This window comes from Mustelus asterias, unplaced genomic scaffold (assembly GCF_964213995.1).
Source record: "Mustelus asterias unplaced genomic scaffold, sMusAst1.hap1.1 HAP1_SCAFFOLD_192, whole genome shotgun sequence".
NCBI lineage: Eukaryota > Metazoa > Chordata > Chondrichthyes > Carcharhiniformes > Triakidae > Mustelus > Mustelus asterias.
This window is the reverse complement of record NW_027590185.1, coordinates 359483-383613: the sequence shown is the minus strand read 5'-3', so window position 1 is coordinate 383613 and position 24131 is coordinate 359483. Positions and strand designations below refer to the sequence as shown.

General features: G+C 43.9%; 1 protein-coding gene across 1 annotated transcript; it reads left to right on the top strand.

The window, feature by feature from the left end:
- Nucleotides 1-4589: 4589 nt before the first annotated feature.
- LOC144485376 (putative G-protein coupled receptor 139) lies at nucleotides 4590-16296 on the top strand. Its single transcript, XM_078203570.1, has 3 exons — nucleotides 4590-4648; nucleotides 14173-14243; nucleotides 15389-16296. Exons 1-3 carry the CDS (start codon nucleotides 4590-4592, stop codon nucleotides 16294-16296), a joined length of 1038 nt encoding a protein of 345 aa, XP_078059696.1.
- Nucleotides 16297-24131: the final 7835 nt, after the last annotated feature.

Genomic DNA, 24131 nt, shown 5'->3' with positions numbered 1-24131 from the left:
TATTGTGCATTATTTTATTGGTTCTGCAGAATCCAGTTCATCTGTGGCACAGAATTCGTCTCTCCAAACGTGTGCTGCTGGCGACACCATTACTTTAAACTGCGAATATCAGGGACGTTGTCAACACACACTGTACTGGTACCGTCAGTCTCCAGGACAAACCCCAAAATACCTGCTTATGAGACACACATCAGGCGAGGAGAGCAAAGAAAACGCTGCCGGGGCGAGAATTTCTGCTTTTGTCGACCCAGTCGAAAAAATCAGTTGGTTAATGATCTCCAAGCTGCAACTGAGCGACTCCGCTGTGTATTACTGTGCACTGAGTCGGCACACAGCACAGTGATGCAGAACAGGGAGAGAGCCGTACAGAAACTTGAACATGGTGAGGCTTACAGACACAGTGAGACAGAACACGGAGAGAGCTGTACAGAAACTTGAACATGGTGAGGCTTACATACACAGTGATGCAGAAGACGGAGAGAGCCGTACAGAAACTTGAACATGGTGAGGCTTACAGACACAGTGAGACAGAACACGGAGAGAGCTGGACAGAAACCTGAACATGGTGAGGATTTCAGACACAGTGATACAGAACAAGGAGAGAGTTGTGCAAAAACATGGACATGGTGAGGACTACAAGAATCTGTAATTCATCTTCAGGCTTTTGTTCAGCTCTCCGTGTTCTGTATCACTATGTCTGTAATCCTCACAATGTTCAGGTCTCCGTCTAGCTGTTTCCGTGTTCGAAATCACTGTGCCTGTAAACTTCACCATATTCAGGCCTTTGTACAGTTCTCTCCGTGTTCTTCATCACAATGTCTGTAATTCTCACCATGTTCAGGTTTCTGGAAAGCTGTTTCCGTGTACCAAATCACTCTGTCTGTAATCATCACCATGTTCAGGTTTTTGTAAAGCTTTTTCCGTCTACCAAATCACTGTGTCTGTAATCATCGTAAGAAGTCTCACAACACCAGGTTAAAGTCCAACAGGTTTATTTGGTAGCAAATACCATAAGCTTTCGGAGCAATGCTCCTTCGTCAGATGGAGTGGTCTCTGTTCTCAAACAGGGCACAGACACAGAAATCAAATTACAGAATACTGATTAGAATGCAAATCTCTACAGCCAGCCAGGTCTTAAATGTACAGACAATGTGGGTGGAGGGAGCATTCAACACAGGTTAAAGAGATGTGTATTGTCTCCAGACAGTACAGCTTGTGAAATTGTGCAAGTCCAGGAGGCAAGCTGTGGGGGTTACTGATAATGTGACATAAATCCAACATCCCGGTTTAGACCGTCCTCATGTGTGCGGAACTTGGCTATCAGTTTCTGCTCAGTGACTCTGCGCTGTCGTGTGTCGTGAAGGCCGCCTTGGAGAACGCTTACCTGAAGATCCAAGGCTGAATGCCCGTGACTGCTGAAGTGCTCCCCCACAGGAAGAGAACAGTCTTGCCTGGTGATTGTCGAGCGGTGTTCATTCATCCGTTGTCGTAGCGTCTGCATGGTTTCCCCAATGTACCATGCCTTGGGACATCCTTTCTTGCAGCGTATCAGGTAGACAACGTTGGCCGAGTTGTACGAGTAGGTACCGTGTACCTGGTAGATGGTGTTCTCACATGAGATGATGGCATCCATGTTGATGATCCGGCACGTCTTGCAGAGGTTGCTGTGGCAGGGTTGTATGGTGTCGTGGTCACTGTTCTCCTGAAGGCTGGGTAGTTTGCTGCGGACAATGGTCTGTTTGAGGTTGCGTGGTTGTTTGAAGGCAAGAAGTGGGGGTGTGGGGATGGCCTTGGCGAGATGTTCGTCTTCATCAATGACATGTTGAAGGCTCCGGAGGAGTTGCCGTAGCTTCTCCGCTCCGGGGAAGTACTGGACGAGGAAGGGTACTCTGTCCACCGTGTCCCGTGTTTGTCTTCTGAGGAGGTCGGTGCGGTTTTTCGCTGTGGCGCGTCGGAACTGTTGATCGATGAGTCGAGCGCCATATCCTGTTCTTATGAGGGCATCTTTCAGCGTCTGGAGGTGTCTGTTGCGATCCTCCTCATCCGAGCAGATCCTGTGTATACGGAGGGCTTGTCCGTAGGGGATGGCTTCTTTTACGTGTTTAGGGTGGAAGCTGGAGAAGTGGAGCATCATGAGGTTATCCGTGGGCTTGCGGTACAGTGAGGTGCTGAGGTGACCGTCCTTAATGGAGATGCGTGTGTCCAAGAATGCAACCGATTCCGGAGAGTAGTCCATGGTGAGTCTGATGGTGGGATGGAACTTGTTGATGTCATCATAGAGTTGTTTCAGTGATTGCTCACCATGGCTCCAAAGGAAGAAAATGTCATCGATGTATCTAGTGTAGAGCATCGGTTGAAGGTCCTGTGCGGTGAAGAAGTCTTGTTCGAACCTGTGCATGAAGATGTTGGCATATTGAGGTGCGAATTTTGTCCCCATGGCTGTTCCGTGTGTCTGGATGAAGAACTGGCTGTTGAAGGTGAAGATATTGTGATCCAGGATGAAGCGGATGAGTTGTAAAATTGCATCTGGAAACTGGCAGTTGACGGCATTGAGTACTGAGGCCGTTGCAGCAATGCCATCATCGTGGGGGATGCTGGTGTGGAGTGCCGAGACATCCATTGTGACGAGGAGTGCTCCTGGTTCAACTGCTCCACGTGTGTTGAGTTTCTGTAGGAAGTCCGTAGTGTCGCGACAAAAGCTGGGGGTTCTTTGTACAATGGGTTTCAAGATGCCCTCGACATAGCCGGAGAGGTTCTCGCACAGGGTTCCGTTTCCTGAAACGATGGGACGGCCGGGTGTGTTTGCCTTGTGTATTTTTGGGAGGCAGTAGAGATCTCCAACGCGTGGAGTACGTGGGATGAGAGCACGGAGGGTGCTCTGAAGGTCCGGATCAAAGGTTTTGATCAGAGTGTTGAGTTGACGGGTGTGTTCTTTGGTCGGATCTGTGGGTAACTCTCCGTAGTGTTCCTCGTTGTTTAGTTGTCGGTGCACTTCTTTGCAGTAATCCGTTCTGTTCAGTATGACGATGGCCCCTCCTTTGTCTGCTGGTTTGATGACAATGTTGCGGTTGGTCTTGAGAGCGTGGATGGCGTTGCGTTGTGCTTGGGTGATGTTCGGTGCTGTCTTGTGAGTTCGGCTGATGAATTTGGTGTTGACGCACCTCCTGATGGCTTGGGCATACATGTCAAGTCGAGGGCAGCGGCCTTCCGGAGGAGTCCAATTCGACTCTTTCCTCTTCGGTTGCACTGCGGGTCTCTCTGTCTGCTGTTCCGGTTCATTAGCTGTCTCATTGTGTTCGCTGTTGGCCTCTTGGGGTTTGTGGAAGAACTCCCGCAGCCTCATTCGCCTGATGAATTCCTCTGAACCATGTTCAGGTTTTTGTACAGCTGTCTCCGTGTTCTGTGACACTATGCTGTGCGCCAACTCATTTCACAGTAATAAACAGCGGAGTCGCTCAGTTGAAGTTTGGAGATCTTTAACCGGCTGATTTTGACTGAAGATTCGATAGAAGCAGAAATTCTCCCCGCGACAGCGTTTGCTTTATTCTCGTCTCCTGAAGTGTGTGTCTGAAGCAGGCACTTCGGAGTCTGTCCTCGGGTCTGACGGTACCAGTGTACTGTGTCCTGACAGAGACCTGAATATTCATAGCTTAACATAACCGTGTCGCCGGCAGCAGATGTTTGTAGAAGGGAACTTGGTGACACAGGTGAGCTGGAATCTGCAGTGTAGAAATAAAATGAATTGTTTGTTTCGTCGCCGTTTATCCTGGAAACTTGTCAATCGGGTTAATACCTGGCTGTTGCAGCAATTTGTTTAATTGAATTTGGGGGCGGCGCAGTGACACAGTTACCAATGTTGCCTCACAGCGCCAGGGACCCAGGTTCAATTTCACGCTCGGGTCACTGTTTGCCTGTTCTCCCCGTGACCGTTTGGGTTTCCTCCGGGTGCTCTGGCTTCCTCCCCCAGTCCAAAAATGTGCAGATTACGTTGATCGACATTGACCCTCGTGCCAGAGGGAGATTAGAAAGGCAAATATGTGGGGTTATGGGAATAGAGCCTGGGACTGGGTGGGACGTGGTCGGTGCAGACTCGATAGGCCGAATGACCTCTTTCTGCCCTGTTGGGATTCTGTGAATTTGAATTGGAAATAAACAAGCGTGGCAGATCTTCAGACCTTTTTGCACAGAGAATTGCAGTCACCTGAATGGCATGCGGAAGGGCTGATGCTGGGAGCAGACTTAGCATTAACTTTCAAACGGTAATTGAGCGGGAGAAACTTCTGGGACAGGACAGGATTCCAGTGGGGACCAAAGAAGAGCGAATAGGTACATTGGCAGAACCTTCAAATTACTGACAGAATTGTGTTTTTTTTTGCGGAGTATGATTCTATTTTTATTAAATATCTTCTAATAAATATATTGGTGAAGTGCGAACCAGAAAACTAAATCGTAAAGTTCACTCTTCTTTTCAGTGAATTAATTGCTCTCTAGATTTGATTGCCCGAAAGAAAATCGGGCAGTCTTGTGAACCTGTAAATCTCAAGGTTCAGCACAGAATAGAGATTTTCGTCCGCACCTAATAATCCGAAATGACAATGTATACCTGTGGGTCAAAAATCGACCTTTGGCCGCAGTTCAACACTACAAGGTAACTCCTGTCTGCCGTTGGGCTCTTTGTCTGTTTCCGTCCATCAATTCTACCGTTTTACTTCCATTAGAAATATTTGCAAGTTGATTTCATTTTATTTCTACATCTGAGTTGTTTTCTGTCTGTTCATGGCGGTTTCTAACCGTCATGAAAACTTGCCCTAATTTCTCTCAGTTGTCGGTTGGTTCAGTCTGTTCAGTTTCCGCAGTGGTTTTACTGTTACTCACTGGGAACTGCCTTCAGGGTATGTGAGAATTTCAATCCTTTTAGTCCATTGGCTGATTGTTCCCTGTTCTTTCCGAACACAATAGTCTCTGAGTTTAACATTCTACACTTTCCACTTAACACGAATAGGCCACTCAGTCCAGCTGGTCGAAGATTGTCCTCGGACGCCCGTTCACCTCTCGAACCCGAAATAACCATTTACATCCTGAGCTGTGTGTCTTTTTATTCCTCTCTCCCAAGCTGTGCCATAAATTCATCACGCCGTTTCTCCAAAGAGCGAGTTTCACATTCTGATGTGTCTCCGTGTAAATATACCCGAATGTTTCTATCATAAGAACATAAGAACATAAGAAATAGGAGCAGGAGTAGGCCATCTGGCCCTTCGAGCCTGCCCAGCCATTCAACAAGATCATGGCTGATCTGAAGCGAATCAGTTCCACTTACCCGCCTGCTCCCCATATCCCCTAATTCCCTTATCGATCAGAAAACTATCTACCCGTGATTTAAACATATTCTAAACATGTCTATCTCTTCTGATAGACATTTCATATTTCATATATAAATATCCAGTTCTTTTGGGGCCCTGGTTCGAATCCTGCCTCGGCAGTTGGTGGAATTTGACTTCAATTTTAAAAATCTGAAGTTAAGTATCTGCTGCTGACCGTGAAACCATTTCGGATGTTTAGAAAGTGCCACAGAAATGTGATTGACTCTCAACTGCCCTTAAAAATGGCCTAGCCAGCCATTGATTTGAAGGGCGACCAGGAATGCACAATAAATGATGGCCAACCAGCGACGCCATGTCACACGAATGATTTAAAGAAAGAAACAGCTCTCCCACCGAAGGACCAGTTTCTGCACATGGAACTCCTTGAAACTACAACATAATGTTCGGTGTTTCAATGCCGTTTTTCATGTCTTACCGGCCTTCGAGAGCCGAAAGTCAAAGCTTTTGCAAACTTTCGATATCCATACACATGATTGATTATTTATATTCTCTGAGTGTAAGAAATTCATGCAGATAATAAGATACATAAAATTTAGAAACATGGTAGACCAATCCACCTTGGGGACCCACTGTACAATTCAGGAATGTTCTGATCTGTTCATCTACCTTAATGCTAACTGTGCGTCCTATTTCCAAATCCATTGATTCCATTAGTACTCAAAAATAAAATCTTTGGAACGGTTCAGCACCCTCAGCCGCGACACAACCCAATTCTTGAGGGATTCATTGTGCTTCAGTGAGCACAATCGCATGTTTTTGAAATCGACAAAAAACATAATGCAAACAGAATTGTCCACCATCAGCGATCAAGATGTGGAAGAGAATGCAATTCTAACGTTTTGGAATTCTGCCAAAATAATTGTTAAGAGGAAGGAAATAAAAATCAGATAGGATGTAATTATTTTTAGTCACTGATTGCGCATGAAATGTCACCTACAACTATAAAATTAGCTCTTGAAGCTATTTGTGTCATGTTCCTGTTTTCCTGTCACTGCAGGTATTGGATCTGCCGCTGCAATTTTGGATTGCTTCTCCCGGTAGCTCATTGACATTTCCTGGAGCAGAGAGAAATCCTGTGCTCAGTGGCTCCGCTTCCTCCCAGCGGGGAGCGGGGAGCAGGGTTCGGTGTGTCCACAAGTTGCTTCTTATTCATTGATGAGAACTGGGTGTCGACGCTGCCCGTCGCCAGTGACCCAGAGGCAGTTGAGAGTCAGACACATTGGTGTGACTCTACAGTCACATGTAGGCCAGACAGGTAAAGACGGCAGATTTCCTTCCCTGAAGGACATTAGTGAACCAGATGGGGGTTTCTGACAATCGTCAATGGTTTCATGGTCATCAGTAGATTCATAATTCCAGATATGTTTATTGAATTGAAATTCCACCATCTGCCCTGGCGGGTTCCCAGAACTTTAGCTGTGTTTTTGAATTCATTGTCCAGTGATAATTCCTCTTGGTCACGGCCTCCCCTAATGGGCGCTCACTGAAACCAGTTAGGAGAGTGAGAGTGCAGGCAGTTGTGAGGATTAACCGATGCCTTCCTTAAACCATGATTTGGAGATGCCGGCGTTGGAATGGGGTGGGCACGGTAAGAAGTCGCACAACACCAGGTTAAAGTCCAACAGCCTTATTTGGAATCACGAGCTTTCGGAGTGCAGCTACTTCCTCAGGTGAGTGGAGAGTTGGGTTTGCAAACACGGCACATATACACATAGACGCAATTCCAAGGTAATGGTTGGAATGCGAATCTTTGAGGACGGCCTCAGCCGGGATCTTAGGTTCATGTCACAATACATGTAACCTCCATCATTTTCCCTGGGCTTGCAAAGTCCTACCATCTGTCCTGGCTTGAGACAATTCGCACCTCTTTAACCTGTGATTATTCTTCTCTCCACTCGCGTTCTCTGCGCCTGTAAAGACTTGATTACCTGTAAAGACTTGCATTCCAACCATTGTCTTGCAATTGTGTTTCTGTCTATATATGCCGTGTTGTGAACCCAACTCTCCACTCACCTGAGAAAGGAGCAGCGCTCCGAAAGCTCGTGATTCCAAATAAACCCGTTGGCCTTTAATCTAGCGTTGTGAGACTTTTTACTGTTCCTTAAACCAATAATAGTCCAGATCGAGTGAGCTGAACCTCCTTCCCTGTGGGATACCTGTCCTTCGGGTTCTCACATTGCTTCAATCTGGTCTCATAGCCTGACTCTTCGAGTTGTGAGACTCTTCGGTTTCTTAATCTGCTCCCAAGTCTAAATCTGCAATTGAAAATCTTCCACTGGAAAGCACCCTGCTTTAGAAGCAGAGAATTGAAGTGATGCTGATAACGAATTTAAACTGACGGTGAACACTAACCTAAACAGGCTGCAACACAATAGGATTAGGAGTCACCTACCGGCTGTGACAGTCACCACCGCCCCAGACCCATCTGCAATCTCCATTCTCCCCACAGTGTCAGCGCTCTCAGTCAGCCCAGCACAAGAATGACTGACACCTCAAACTGCCGAGCAGCCATTACCGAGCAATCAGTGTTTCTCGGTTATTCAGGGGATTTGAATCCATAATGAACATTGGTTGTTTAAAAAAAACCTCATTGGATCAAACTTTTCCTTGTGACTCTCTGAGTTCCTGGTAAAATGTCCCAGGAACAGGAGCAGAGATGCAAGATTCTTATTAATGGCGAAAAACCTGGAAGAATTATAACTGATAGGTGGAAATTAAAATGAAATTAAACTAGATTGAACTGGGAATAACATCAAACCGACAAGTCAAGTTACCGAACATGGGAATTGCTGGGAATTACTGTTTTGATTATCCTGAGGTTTTTGTCGAACTCTCTCCGAATGCGGTGTCCTATGTGAGTAGTACCAGTGCTGAACGTTACAGTAATAGGTGGCACTGTCTTCAACTCTCACATCCCGAATTTCCAGTGAAAATGTCTTTTCTGCTTTATTCACCAATACAATAAATCTCCCTCCGCTGGTGACCCGCTCCTGCTCCGTCCCGGTCTGGATTTGTCTGAAAAAATGACCATTTTCTAAATCATGAACTTCACAGAAAACACAGGTGATGGTAAGAGACTGACACTCCTTCCTGGTCAACGCTGCCAGGCTCTGTGTCACTGGCTGATTGAAAGATCCTGGAAATTAAACACAGAGAGTTTAATGGACCATCAGAGCCGAACCAAACATAGGGGCTAAAATCCGAGACAGTGTCTGTAATTGAGATGGACACGAGGCAGCTTTATATTCAATCCACACAATGTGGGTTAGTTTGATCGGTACTCATCAGGGTAAACAAGCACACAGGGTGAAAACAAGGATTCCCATCGTTCTGCTGTCTGGAGCTGACGGTTTATATGCCAGGGAGCTGAGACGACAGAGCTGGACTGCTCTGGGAGACTGGCTCTCAGAGCTGCACTGAAGTCTTTCAGACCCGAACATCGGTGAATTCGGCCACGCCCACAGTTTAAAATGAAACTCCAGTATTTAAATGGGGAACTGAGCTGTGAATTTTCAGTCGAAACTCCCGGCAGCGAGAATCCAGAATTTCAGCAGGTGATCGACAGTTGTGGGTGGCATGCTCGACTTGGTTTCGAATAGATTATTTATTGTTATTGATTCAATGGATGTGGGCTTCGCTGGCGATGCCAGTAGAGTCATAGAGTCATAGAGGTTTACAGCATGGAAACAGGCCCTTCGGCCCAACTTGTCCATGCCGCCCTTTTTTTTTTAAACCACTAAGCGAATCCCAATTGCCCGCATTTGGCCCTTATCCCTCTATACTCATCGTACCCATGTAACTATCTAAATGCTTTTTAAAAGACAATATTGTACCCGCCTCCACTACTACCTCACCACCCTCTGTGTGAAGAAAAGGCCACTCTGGACACTTTTGTGTCTGTCCCCTCTCACCTTAAACCTATGCCCTCTAGTTTTAGACTCTGCAAGTCTGGGAAAAGATATTGACTATCTAGCTGGTCTCATTATTTTAAAGACCTCCATAAGATCACCCCTCAGCCTCATAGGCTCCAGAGAAAAAAGTACCAGTCTATCCAGCCTCTCCTTATAACTCAATCCATCAAGTCGCGGTAGCATCCTAGTAAATCTTTTCTGCACTCTTTCTCGTTGAATAATATCCTTTCTATAATAGGGTTACTAAAATTGCACACAGTATTCCAAGTGTGGCCTCACCAATGTCTTGTACAACTTCAACAAGACGTCCCAACTCCTGTATTCAATGTTCTGACCGATGAATCCAAGCATGCCGAATGCCTTTTTCACCACTCTGTCCACCTGAGACTCCACTTGAAAGTGGAGTCTCAGGTGGACCACTTGAGACTCCACTTGAGTCCACTTTGTTCTGTAACGCTTCCCAACGCCCTACCATTAACTGAGTAAGTCCTGCCCTGGTTCAAACTACCAAAATACATCACCTCGCCTTTGTCTAAATTAAACTCCATCTGCCATTCGGCAGCCCAGTGGCCCAATCAAGATCCCGTTGCAATTGAAGATAACTTTCTTCACTGTCCACTATGCCACCAATCTTACTGTCATCTGCAAACTTAGTAACCATGCCTCCTATATTCTCATCCAAATCATTAATATAAATGACAAATAACAGTGGACCCAGCACTGATCCCTGAGGCACACTGCTGGTCACAGGCCTCCAGTTTGAAAAACAACCCTCTACAACCAACCTCTGGCTTCCATCAAGAAGTCAATTTTGTATCCATTTAGATACCTCACCCTGGATCCCGTGAGATTTAACCTCATGCAACAACCGACCATGCGGTACTTTGTGAAAGGCCTTGCTGAAGTCCGTGTAGACAACGTCGACTGCACTGCCCTCATCTACCTTCTTGGTTACCTCTTCAAAAAACTCAATCAAATTTATGAGACATGATTTTCCCCTCACAAAGTCATGCTGACTCTCCCTAATCAGTCATTGCGTCTCTAAATTCCTGTGGATTCTGTCTCTCAAAATACCTTCCAACAACTTACCCACGACAGATGTGAGGCTCACGGGCCTATTCCAGTAGACATTACCAATCTCTAATTGCCCTTGATAACGTGGTGGTGAACCGCCTTCTTGAAAGGTTGCAGTCGCTGCGGTGTACGTAAACCCACAGCGCTGCTAGGGAGGGAATTCCAGAATATTTTCCAGGGGACAGTGAAGGAATCGAGTACATTTCCAAGTCTGGAAAGTGATAGTGTTCCGATGTGTCCTCCTCGGTTTCAGCTGTTGTGTGCTTGAAATGTACCGCTTAACGAGGCTTGGTGAGTTCCTGCAGTGCATCGTGTATGTAATGCAGACGGCTGCATTGGTGGTGGAGGGAATGAATGTTAGGGTCCATTAAAACTGATTTCAAACAATCGACATGCAAAGCAAAATGAATGCTTTCTGAGGGGTGCATGCTATTATGTAACGTAATACCGCGACGGGAGAGACGATTTCGATTTTGTTTATCCCTGTATCCTAATCAAACAGGGGACCATGATGAAGCAATATTATAGAGAGAGCCTAGTGAATTCATGAATGACATAACGACTACGAAATAAATAACCAGAGCTTTAGAACCACCAAAAAACAAGGAGAATCTAGCTAGCACAATAGAAATGGGGTCCAGAGAAAAATAAACATGGAAAGAAACGACTGGAATAGTCAAGAGGGCTGGGATTGTTATCAACATATCTATTAATTTCCATATGTTCTTCTGTCGGATTTTTTGACAGCTCCCACGTGGTGGCATTGGGCAGTTTCATGATGTTTCCGGTGCTGTGTGAATGTGTTTGTGAGAATGCATGCTATTGTGGCGTGATGGTCGGTCGGCATCGTTTGTACTGTCTGGGAATGACTTACATTTTGTGAGGAACTTATATGTTGCATGGGACTCCTACTTCTGTTTTATGAGGCCATTCGATAACATGTGACTGTCACTGTCAATTCATAGAACATAGAACATAGAACATTACAGCGCAGAACAGGCCCTTCGGCCCACGATGTTGCACCGACCAGTTAAATAAAAAAAAAAACTGTGACCCTCCAACCTAAACCAATTTCTTTTCGTCCATGAACCTATCTACGGATCTCTTAAACGCCCCCAAACTAGGCGCATTTACTACTGATGCTGGCAGGGCATTCCAATCCCTCACCACCCTCTGGGTAAAGAACCTACCCCTGACATCGGTTCTATAACTACCCCCCCTCAATTTAAAGCCATGCCCCCTCGTGCTGGATTTCTCCATCAGAGGAAAAAGGCTATCACTATCCACCCTATCTAAACCTCTAATCATCTTATATGTTTCAATAAGATCCCCTCTTAGCCGCCGCCTTTCCAGCGAAAACAATCCCAAATCCCTCAGCCTCTCCTCATAGGATCTCCCCTCCATACCAGGCAACATCCTGGTAAACCTCCTCTGCACCCTCTCCAAAGCCTCCACATCCTTCCTGTAATGTGGGGACCAGAACTGCACACAGTACTCCAAGTGCGGCCGCACCAGAGTTGTGTACAGTTGCAACATAACGCTACGACTCCTAAATTCAATCCCCCTACCAATAAACGCCAAGACACCATATGCCTTCTTAACAACCTTATCTACTTGATTCCCAACTTTCAGGGATCTATGCACACATACACCTAGATCCCTCTGCTCCTCCACACTATTCAAAGTCCTCCCGTTAGCCCTATACTCAACACATCTGTTATTCCTACCAAAGTGAATTACCTCACACTTCTCTGCATTAAACTCCATCCGCCACCTCTCGGCCCAACTTTGCAACCTGTCTAAGTCTTCCTGCAAACTACGACACCCTTCCTCACTGTCTACCACACCACCGACTTTGGTGTCATCAGCAAATTTGCTAATCCACCCAACTATACCCTCATCCAGATCATTAATAAATATTACAAACAGCAGTGGCCCCAAAACAGATCCCTGAGGTACACCACTTGTAACCGCACTCCATGATGAATATTTACTATCAACCACCACCCTCTGTTTCCTATCCGCTAGCCAATTCCTGATCCAATTTCCTAGATCACCCCCAATCCCATACATCTGCATTTTCTGCAGAAGCCTACCATGGTGAACCTTATCAAACGCCTTACTAAAATCCATATATACCACGTCCACTGCCTTGCCCCCATCCACCTCCTTGGTCACTTTCTCAAAAAACTCAATAAGGTTAGTAAGGCACGACCTACCTGCCACAAAACCATGCTGACTATCACCTATCAATTCATTACTCTCCAAATAACTATAAATCCTATCCCTTATAATTTTTTCCAACATCTTGCCGACAACAGAAGTGAGACTCACCGGTCTATAATTCCCGGGGAAGTCTCTGTTCCCCTTCTTAAACAATGGGACAACATTCGCTAACCTCCAATCTTCTGGTACTATACCAGAGGCCAACGACGACCTGAAGATCAGAGCCAGAGGCTCTGCAATCACTTCTCTTGCCTCCCAGAGAATCCTTGGATAAATCCCATCCGGACCAGGGGATTTATCTATTTTCAGACCCTCCAGAATATCCTGCACATCCTCCTTATCAACTGTAATACTGTCTATTCTACTCCCTTGCAACCCAGTGTCCTCCTCAGCTATATTCATGTCCCCTTGCGTGAACACCGAAGAGAAATATTGGTTCAATGCTTCACCAATCTCCTCCGGTTCCACACATAACTTCCCTCTGCCATCTATAACTGGCCCTAAACTTGCCCTAACCAACCTTCTGTTCTTGACATACCTATAGAACGCCTTAGGATTCTCTTTAACCCTATCCGCCAAAGTCTTCTCATGTCCCCTTTTAGCCCTTCTAAGCTCGCTCTTCAACTCCCTCTTAGCCAATCTAAAGCTTTCTAGTGCACTACCCGAGTGCTCACGTCTCATCCGAACATAAGCCTCCTTTTTCTTTTTAACCAACAAAGAAACTTTTTTGGTGCACCACGGTTCCCTAGCCCTACCAATTCCTCCTTGCCTGACAGGGACATACCTATCACAGACTCGCAGTAGCTGCTCCTTGAAAAAACTCCACATGTCGGACGTTCCCAGTCCCTGTAATCTCCTAGTCCAACCTATGTTTCCTAATTCTCTCCTAATAGCCTCATAATTACCCTTCCCCCAGCTAAAACCACTGGCCCGAGGTTCATGCCTATCCCTTTCCATCACTAAGGTGAACGTAACCGAATTGTGGTCACTATCGATACAAAAACAGAAAATGCTGGAAAATCTCAGCAGGTCTGACAGCATCTGCAGAGAGAAAATAGAACCAACGTTTCGAGTCTGAATGACCCTTTGTCAGACCGCTTCGCTCCACAGATGCTGTCAGACCTGCTGGGATTTTTCAGCATTTTCTGTTTTTGTTCCAGATTCCAGCTTCAGTAGTTTTTTAAATCTTACTATCATTCCGATTTTCATCTGTTCTAATGTCACTGAGCTATGCTGCCTGCTGCCTCGTGGCTGTAATATTTTTTAGCTGTATCATTATAATGAACATTTCACATGATAAGCATCCGTTACTTTTGCCCAAGTATTAAGTAATTCAACTCAAAATTACCCAGGCGGCAGGAGACATAAAGACTAGATCGTCCCCTCCCTGGAATATCGCAATATGCTAACCCCTCCCAGAATGAACATGGAAAATGAGTGCTGAATCTGTTTGTTCAAGTAAGTGTAAATAATATTGGAAATTAATTGCGTCCCTGTAGATTTCCAACAGTATTAATGTGGGTGCCTGTGACTTTGTAACAGAGAATCTTTGTGTTTAACTGTCATCTTTTCTCATACAGAATGCACGAGCGAATATCTGGTGTAGTTTATGCCATTTACTATCCAATTCTTGCTGCCATTGGAGTTCCAGGTAAGTCGTGGTACTAAATCATTAATTTGACGCATCATTAATTTATGAAGTTAGCGCTCATTATGGTAATAAAGAACATGACATAATTGTTTCCAGGTTTCTTCTAAAACATTATTGCTCAGTGGTAGCCTGTCTTTTCATCACTGAAATATGTATTTTACTTAAACGTAAGCCTTACTCATTAAGTCTCTGACACATTCAATACTCTGTGGCTGTTCTTGCCAGCATGCATATACCGAGGCAAGATTTTTCATATCTTTGTAACCTATAGTTCCTGGGCATTCAGCTACAGGGGGAAACGTGAGAAAACATTTCCAGCAATACAATCTTTGGGCATGATTCCAAAATCAGCGGGCACAACCTTCCAGTATTCACTCTGTCAAGCCTTTCGAGAAGTTTGTTTGTTTCAACAAGATCGCCTTTACTCTTCGAAACTCCAGACAATATATATCCTTTTTTTCACTTCTCATTACGGAACAATTAGTGTCATTGCTCAACAGATTGGAAATGTATTTTCCCAGCAAGCGGGATTTCTGATTAAAACACATCTGATGCTCCTTAAATTGTGTTAATTTGACACATCATACTTACTGAATATATTCCCGTGGAATCCTAACAAGCCAAACCAAATCCTTATCACATTATACATTTTAACCACACAGGTGTAACTAATATGTCAAGCGTATTTACAGGATATTCTGCTTATCTGTTACATGGTCCAAAGCTTGAATGCCGAATTTTACATGCAACCCGGAGATCTACAGCCTTTCGGTCCCAAACATTGCAATTGCTGCCATTGCCATTCTTCCTCACTCTGCTCATTATATAGTTTCCTTAAGTGTATCTCATTGTCAAGTTATTCAGCATTTAACTTAATATCGCCTCATGTTATTAGGTGTCAAATTTTGCTGCGTTGCTTTCCTGTGAAGCGACTTGAGACACCCTTTGCGTTAAATTTGCGACATAAATGGAGTCTGCCCTTGTAGCTCTTTTTGAAATATAATTAACCTTGAAAAGCCAAGAATAGCTGTCTTCCATAACGAAGATAAACCAGCAAAAGTGTCACAAAAAAACCCGCAGCACCCATGCGTGTGCTTGGAATTTGTTGAATAAATTTACAACTTTAATTTTGCTTTTGCTCTCAGTTAACTTGATGGCGATTGTGATCCTCTCCCGAGGAAGGTGTGGTCTCTCCAAATGCATCACTCGATATCTGGTTTCCATGGCAGTGACGGATCTCCTTGTCGTTGTCACCGCTGTGATATTCAACCGGATTATTGGCATTTATTTTCCAGTAAGTTTTATGTCGTTGACTCCAGCCTGTACTCTGAGTACTGTGATAATCTATGCAGCCACGGAGAGTTCTGTCTGGTTAACCGTCGTTTTCACCTTTGATCGTTATGTAGCAATTTGCTGCCAGACACTACAAGCAAACTATTGCACCGAGAAAACAGCAGCTGTGGTGATTGGAATGGTCTGTTTGCTGAGTTGTTTAAAAAGCATTCCCTGGTATTTTATGTATGAACCGCTCTATATAATGAACAATGTGCCATGGTTTTGTAATATAAAGTCAGCTTTCTACACTTCCTTCTCATGGACAGCCTATGATTGGTTTGCACGTATATTAAATCCCATTCTGCCATTCCTTCTGATTTTGTTGTTTAATGCACTGACCGTCAGACACATCCTGGCGGCCAGTAGATCCCGCCGTCGACTCCGGGCTCACAGCAGTGCAGATAATCAGATTGATCCAGAAATGAAGAACAGGAAGAAATCTGTTGTTTTACTCTTCGCCATCTCGGGAAGTTTCATTCTGTTGTGGATGACATACGTTGTGGATTTCCTCTATGTGAAAATTACAAATGAAGCATATTTCGGAGGATCCAATTTCAATGACCCAAAATTCATTCGCCAAGAAAGTGGAAACATGCTGCAGCTGCTGAGCTGTTGCACTAACACGTGTATTTATGCAGTGACGCAGAGGAAATTCCGAGGAGAATTGAAACATGCAGCAAAATATATTGGCAGTCTCGTTGTAAGCATAGTAAAGTAGAAAATCCAAAAGGTTTGGTTTAAATTACAAATCGAAATGTATATTTTCATCACAGAATTTTTCGCCTTGACTTGTGAGGTGAAATTGGTCTTCGGCAGCTCTGTAAGAAAACTACCACGAGTTTCCCTTTTATTCCACTGAGGTGGCAATTGAAGAAAGTTGTATCACATATAAAGAAGGCAGCTGCTTTCTGATCACCAGGCTAATGTAACCTGTCCCTTCCATTCTGTCTTCATCCTTCCTTAGAGATTTCCTCTTAAGAAAATAAGAATCGGGAGAAGAGAAGCCACTCGGCTCCTCCAATCAGTACTGACATTTAACATGTTTGGGACCAATCTTTTTCATGAAACAATAAATCTGCTCTGTACCTTTATCCCTTAAGCCATTCAGTGCCCCGAAATGCATCAACATCAATCCTGACCATGTTCAACGATTGAAAAACCACGGCGATCACATAGTGAAATCCAAAATTATCAACAATTGGAGCGCAGCTTTTTCTCATCATCCCAGTCGTTCTTCGTTAATCTGAAACTCTTATCCTTCACACTATCTGGATGGAGAAATAGCTTCTGAGTATTCACGCTGTCAACTTCAAACAGGAGTTGAAACATGTCACTGAGAACTTCTCATGATCTGAATCCAGACACTATATACCCATACTATTCAATTTTCATCCCGTCCCTCTCGCAATTCCTGCCTCCGGATACAAAAAGTGAAAGTGTCAAGTGACCTCGTAGGTCAGAAGTGAAGTGCTAAAATAAATCAGTGAGAAACATTATTTGGTGATTTGTCCTTGCATGAATCATTGAACGAGTTGAAATGCAGGTACTCTTTCTTTGAGAAAACATTCCACACATTAAGGCCATCAGGAAGAAAATCAGCCGGTCACAGCCTTCAGGATCTTCAAGGTTTCAACCAAGTGGCTTCTTAATCTTCGCAATTCTCACACATTGTCTGCCTCTAATACACATCTGTTACGTACCCTGCTAATGTTAAATACGAGGGTATCCCAGAACCTAGAGGTGTAACTTGGAACACTGGTGCTTAATGGTTTATATTTCAATTTGGTGTCCATTTAGTACGATATGCAAACCCGGGAGGAACAGTCAAGTCTTGTTGCGATCATTTAATAAAGAACATTTATTAACATTTTTAAAAAGCGCATGACAAGCATGACGATAAAATACCAATACAGTGCACGTAACTACACTAATGGCTATAAATACGGACGTTAACATGAAGTAACCCCTTTTTTCCCAACAACCAACTTTTCCTGAAATCTGACATGCCCCTTATTGCCAAACAGCAACCAATATTATACAACTGTATGAGCATCTAGAGCATATAAGTTCCAATTCCCTGAACGATCACATTGAAGTTACCTCTTCTACACCTGATTGTATTCCCTCAATCATATATGTGGACCCTTGCTTTTCTGACTGGCATGTTAATTCACTTATCAGTACCCCCTTCTTTCAGCTGTCCTCATAAATTTCCTTTTAAAAATTTATATTACCCAATTTTCATTTGTTTTAATAAGTTTATTCCGAATCTAAATTTTTCCCAGTTCTTAACAAATCGTCGTTGCGTTCTGGTTTGTTTCCTGGCTCCTCGTGTTGAAACCCCTTGTGCCAATCTGAAGGATTTATCCTTTAGGGAATGGAACAAAGGCATAAAAGTAAAACAAAATGAATGTGCAGAGGGAGTTGCGCTCCTGGATAGTGGACAAAGCAGAAAACGAATTCACACAGTCAACTGAGGACGACATTTGGAATAACAAAGAAGGCACGTGGCATGATCTAGGGCAAAGCCACCTCCTTCATTGGAACCCCTTCCATGCATTGACATATATCAGCCCTCGTTAACGCCTTTTGTCAAGATGCATCACCTTAAATTCCAGCTTTCACTCATTTACCAATTCTGCTCGCCTGCACCTGTCCGTTTGCAGCTGAAAGATACAATTCTCAATCTGTGACACAATTCGAAATATTTAGAAATTTCAATCAACATGACAAGAACACGGAACATATAAAGTGCAGAACAGTGATGCTCGCACTGAACTTCGGGGGAGTAACCATTGTTTATCACCAAAAATTAGGTTACATTGACATTTGTCCCTGAGGCAAATGGGGCAAAAATGAAATTGTCCAGATTACTGGTTTGAATAGAAAATAAGACTATTTTGGGAGAGACTACAGACTGCACGTTACCGAGGTACATACGTACATAAATCACAACACGTTAGCATTGCAGGTACGGTACATATTTAGGAAGGCAAACAAAATGTTCTGACTATACAGAGTGTTGGTGAAATCATACCTCAACACAATTTTCGTGTCCTGATTTAAGAAGGGTTATACGTGCATGGAAGCTGTTCGGGGAAGATTCATTACGTTATTTCCAGGGAACAAATGTTTGAATTATGGCAATATGTTTAGTTAGAAGTGCCGGCATACACTTGAATATCGATCAATGAGAGACGAACATTTGGAAACATAACTTTTTCTCAGCGTGTTTCACAACATAGATGTGGAGATTGAAGAAAGGAGAACTCGTGGCACAATTTCAAATTAAGAGGCCTCCAATTTAGCAGAGATTAGAGGAATTTCTTCTCTCAGGTTTTTTTTTGTGGCCTTCCAAATATCGAATGCTGAATTGGACATGTTTCTGATCTACAACGGAGTCAAAGGATACAGGGCGCAGGCAGGATGGTAGATTTAAGTCTACAGTTAAATTAATTGGTGGCAAAGACCGATGAGCACATGGTTTTCAAAGAGCAATAGCATTAACAGCTGAATGAAATGAAATTCCACAGTTATTAGGAACTGTCGGCTAGTGAATATAGGTAAAGTGTTATTGCAAGGAGCTAGCCTGGAATGGAAGGGCCGAAAGCTTGGATGTGCTGCAATGATTCTGTGATTGTATTCCATGTGGAAGGAGGTGGGTGAAGTAGAAAATCTCAGCAATAGTGATCATAGTATCAGAAATTGATGTTGCCAATAGAAAGATTTGTGGGACAATATAAAATAAAAACTGGTTGAGAAATCGTGTCACCGAATTGAGCAGAAATATTGATCCAGTAAACTGCAATCTAATACCGTTAGGCACTAATGTATTGGATCAGTGGGTGTGGTTAAGAGAAAATTAATTTTGTTACAGTTGCAAACCGTTGAGCACGACATAAGTCCAGCTGAGAGAACAACAGAGTGAAAATAGAGAGGCAGAACTATAGAAAACGATAGACAGAAAGAATAGTAAGAGAAATAGGGACACACACACGCACAAAACACAGACAGACAAACAGACACACACACACACGCGCGCACGCGCACGCACACAAACACACAATAATCCAGCTCAGTTTCTGTTCAATGCCAACCCAGAGGATGATAATACTCGGAGATAATTAATACCATTGCAAATCAACGGGAGATGAGACCGAGTGCAATGCGTCTGATGGGGCGATAAAAACGGGAATGTGAGAAAAGAAAACTGAGAATGTGGGAGCGAGCGAGAGAGAGAGAATGACAAACCTCACAGTCAGGCATGCGGGAACCACATAAAGAGATTTGCGAAAAGAGTCTGAGCAGGTGGAGAAAGCCCAACCGACGAGATAGTGAACCAGATACAGACAAATTTAACTGTCGAATGTAGTTAATAGAATGTACATCACATTGCTGCGGCAGTTGCAAAATATCCACAACCTTGTGTGGAGTCAAAACGTCATATTAGAAAGAAGGAACATTTTTTGTACGGGTCTCTACTGACCTGGTAACGCTGTGTGTCCCAGTACACAGTAATACATCGCACTGTCAGAGAACTGCGCATAGTGAATGCTTAAAGGAACAGTTCTTGCTGTGTTATCTAAAGAAGCATAAAGCAGCCGCTTCCCAAAGGCAGTCACATTTTTTCCAGTACTCCTTTTTTCCAATAGATATTGAGGGTGTTTCTCTGGGTGCTGAATATACCAGAAGAAAGCAGTAGAAGTATGTGATGTCGAATAATTGCAGTTTAGCTTCACACTGTCTCCGTAACTCACTCTGATACTCGGTGGATCCTGAAACACTGCCTCCATTTCCTCACTGGCCTGACTGAGAAGAATGAATATCGATGTCAAAAAGAGAAAATGATGCATAATATCAGAATACAGAACACAGCAGCAACACAGCTTCGGACCCTTAGTAATAGGTTTATAAAGCCTGCATCACCCACCCTCCACCTCAACAGTGGAACTAAATGAGCCAAAACCTGAAATGAGAACTTGAATGTATATCTGTGCGACCGATGAGCGGAAATGGCAACTTAGATGACAGAATGACAGGTTTTCTGACAGATGTCACTTTCCATCAGCCCTCCAATCTATATCACTAAAATCGATGACCTGATTATCACTTTGTTCTTTGTGGAGTTTGAAGCGCGCCTATTAACTGCCACGTCTCCTATATTAAGGCAGTGATGAAAATTCGAAGACTTCTTTGGGTGTAAAGCTCTTTGTGAAGTCCTGATGTCATGAACGGCGGTATATAAATGGAAGTCTTTCTTTATTGCCTTTGAGAGATAGCGTGCGAATCAGAATCAGAAGATGCGATGGAAACGTTTACACTGAGTGCATTTTAACCGTTACATCAAACTCAATATCAGGAGTTTCTTTCTCAGTATCTTTCGGAATCTGTACATGTTCGTGTCACTCTATAGCTCTTCACCTCGACAACCCTATCTCTGAACTTATTGTGTCCCTCATCATGCCTCTGCACCGGGAAGGAAGATAGTGGAAGAAATATGCAGACAAGTTATGCAATAATAGTAATGGAGATTTATATTGTCTCGTATTAATTCCATGCAAGAAGTCGGTAAAGGAGGTAAACGAATAGCTTCCTACGATTGGTTTCAGATGCTTATATAATCCGAAATGCTGGACAAAGCACCAACGAGGGAAGATTTACTATTGTATCTTGTAGTCGGGAAGAAAGCAGATCAGATCCGAGAAATAACTGGAGGGGAACGTTCAGCAATACAGATCATACTTCCTCATTAAGAGGTCCGAGATGACTAAGTGTTTGACGGAAAACAACTAACCACTTGATTCAGTGACAGGTATCCTGAACGGTACACAGTGAACCAGAATGTTTGAGTGATTCAGGTAGATGACTGAAAATTCAATAAAGAAACTCTCATGTCTGTTTGAGCTACATTGCTGGAACTAAGCTTACCAGCGCTGCTCCAATTACGTTTGCATAAGGAATGTGGAGGTTCGGGAATGCAGTTGATTAAAAGATCAATAATTGTCTTCGAATCCATACATTGCAAAAGGAGGCCATCAGAACCTTCGAGTCTGCAGTGACTCTCCGACAGAATATATTTTTCCGGTCCTCTCCCCTACTCCATCACCGTAACCCCACAGATTTATCGCGACTATTTATTCTAACCCACAAAGATTTGACAAGTTGGCATGCTAAACGCATCTAACCTGCACATCCTTGAACTGTCGGAGGAAAAGGGGCACCCCACACAGACACTGGGAGCATCTGCAAACTCCACGTAGCCTGGAACTGAACCCGGATCCCTGGAATTATGAGGCAGCAGTGCTAACCACTGTGACGCCACTGTACCAATTAATGACAGCCAAGCACGCACGATGGGGTGAATGGCCCATCGCACGATCTGCAAATGTTATGGATTTGCAGGATTCCCTTGGTGGTTTACACACTTCGCTGTGCGGATGTGAGCAGTGAGGATAAGGTGGTGCTGCTCCATTGGATGACTGTCGATAAAACGCGAAATACAGCCATGGTCTGCTCCGCTACTTTTGATTTCACCGTCTTTGCCCGGGTGCAGACAGCAGCGGAATGAATCGTTTCAGTAATTGCTGATGGCGAGTAGTGGGGCTGATCAACAAGGAAGGATCACTGCTTAAATCTGGTGAACATTATCCATTTCCAAACAATCCAAGAGCAGAGAACACACGTGACTTTAAATGTATGTCGCTAACTTTAGCTATCTGCTTCTTATTTACTCCGCCATTCACATGGTCTCTACTAATGACGGATTCATTAAATGAGACAAATAGAAAGGGCACATTGATTTTCAGGCAGCAATGTGAAAACTCCGCAACGACGGTAAGTCACGCCACCTGCTGGTGGTTTCGGGTAGCTTTGTTTGTCGAGTTTGTCAAACTCTGTTGTCACCCTTTGAATTATTTGAATTAATTTCCAGTCATTTGATAGCGATAAGGAGGTTTACAAAAAATGAGAGGTTGGTATAACAGAGAGACGGAAGCAATGAGACAGAGTTATGAGGAAAGTCGCATAAGACACAGAAGGAATCAGAAAATGCGATTCTTCACAGCTCTCATTTATTGGCGGGGAATATCCATCAGTTCCGGCAGAGTAGCCAATCCTGTCTCAGGGAAATGCCCCTCAGTTTCTCAAAAAATAAAACCAGACTATAACAGGGGCTACCCTTTACACTAGATTGGAATCACCGGCAGAATTAGAGCATTTTGTTACTTTGTATCGAGATGTATACACGGAAACCATGTGTTCTCCATGCTCCTTACTGATTATAATGATCTTGCTGCCCGGCGGGTCCATTATTAAATGGTAACCATGTCATCCAGTGGTTATTTTTAAACCCTGACTTTTGAGCCAATCTGTATTTGTGTGACATGAATGAGTGGCAAAACTTCAGTGTTCCAGGTTCATTTCGAATTGACAATTCGGGAAGGACAGTGTGGACTGGACTGCCGTTACTTGATAATCTACACTACCCTAACTCTACTCTGGTACATGCAGTCTTCCGGGGAAGCTCCGAGATATTTGCTGAAGAAATATAGCTTAGGGGGTGAAGAAAGGTCCCCAAACCGAAGTTCTCTGCAGATTTGCTGAAGGGAAACAAAACAGTTCCTTTATATCTTCTGTCGGATACTGCTGTGTATTTCCGTGCGATGGAGCACACATAGATACATAGAGCGGATCCAGTACGAAACTCCCCAGAATGGGTGTTCCAGTTGGTGGCCAGAGGATGGCGCTGTCACACCGATAAATAGGGACAAGAATTAAACTCAGTGGGAGTCACAGGAATCTTCCGAAAAGAACAAAATATAACCCCCCATAAGAAGAGGTGAGGGACACTTGTGGAATTGTATTAGTTGGTTTTAACTCGCGTTCATAATTAAACTCGCCGTTATAAATCTATTTGATCTATTTCGTTGACTTAGTGTTTTGAAGCTGTTTCCATGCCTCTCTGTAACATTAAACAACTCTTCCTCATCTCCCCTTTTAGATTTCTGGAGCCTTTGGCCCGAGACCAGTTCTCTGTTTTTTTTTGATCAGACTGTGCTGTTGCGTCCGAAACAGTTTATGAAAAATGAACAGATTTCAGAACTCATTGACTTTGATCATTCAATTGAATTTCACAATGTTTCCCAAACAGTATTCAAATATTCATCTGATTTACAGAATCAAGGAGCAGCGACAAACAGATGAACAAGCCAGATATGATAAGAAGTTTAATGCTACCCTGGTATCAGGTGGAGACAGTCAGGGAGATGTGGAAATTGGCTGCTCGGATTTGTTTGAGAAATCAAAGTCACAACTTTATGAAATGTGTTCAGGGTGTGCAAGCTGTCTGGAATGTAGCAATATTGATCAAATAAACGCTATGAACAGCTCACCCTCAAAGGCCCCCAGAAACTGAAAAGGGAGATGGAGCGAGTGGTGTTCAATATGGTAAGCAGGCATGGAAAAAGAAGGAAAAGGACAAATAGGGACTTCGGGATCAGAGGACGTCACACAGACATGGAGAACTGTCCGTCTGCTGTGTGTGTGGCGCTTCAC

What these genes read in the sequence shown, in the direction of transcription:
- LOC144485376 (XM_078203570.1), top strand. Translation starts at nt 4,590, where the DNA reads ATGACAATGTATACCTGTGGGTCAAAAATCGACCTTTGGCCGCAGTTC. An exon ending in CCGCAGTTCAACACTACAAG is followed by an intron (nt 4,649 to 14,172) that starts GTAACTCCTGTC and finishes TTTCTCATACAG; the next exon opens with AATGCACGAGCGAATATCTG. An exon ending in TGCTGCCATTGGAGTTCCAG is followed by an intron (nt 14,244 to 15,388) that starts GTAAGTCGTGGT and finishes TTTTGCTCTCAG; the next exon opens with TTAACTTGATGGCGATTGTG.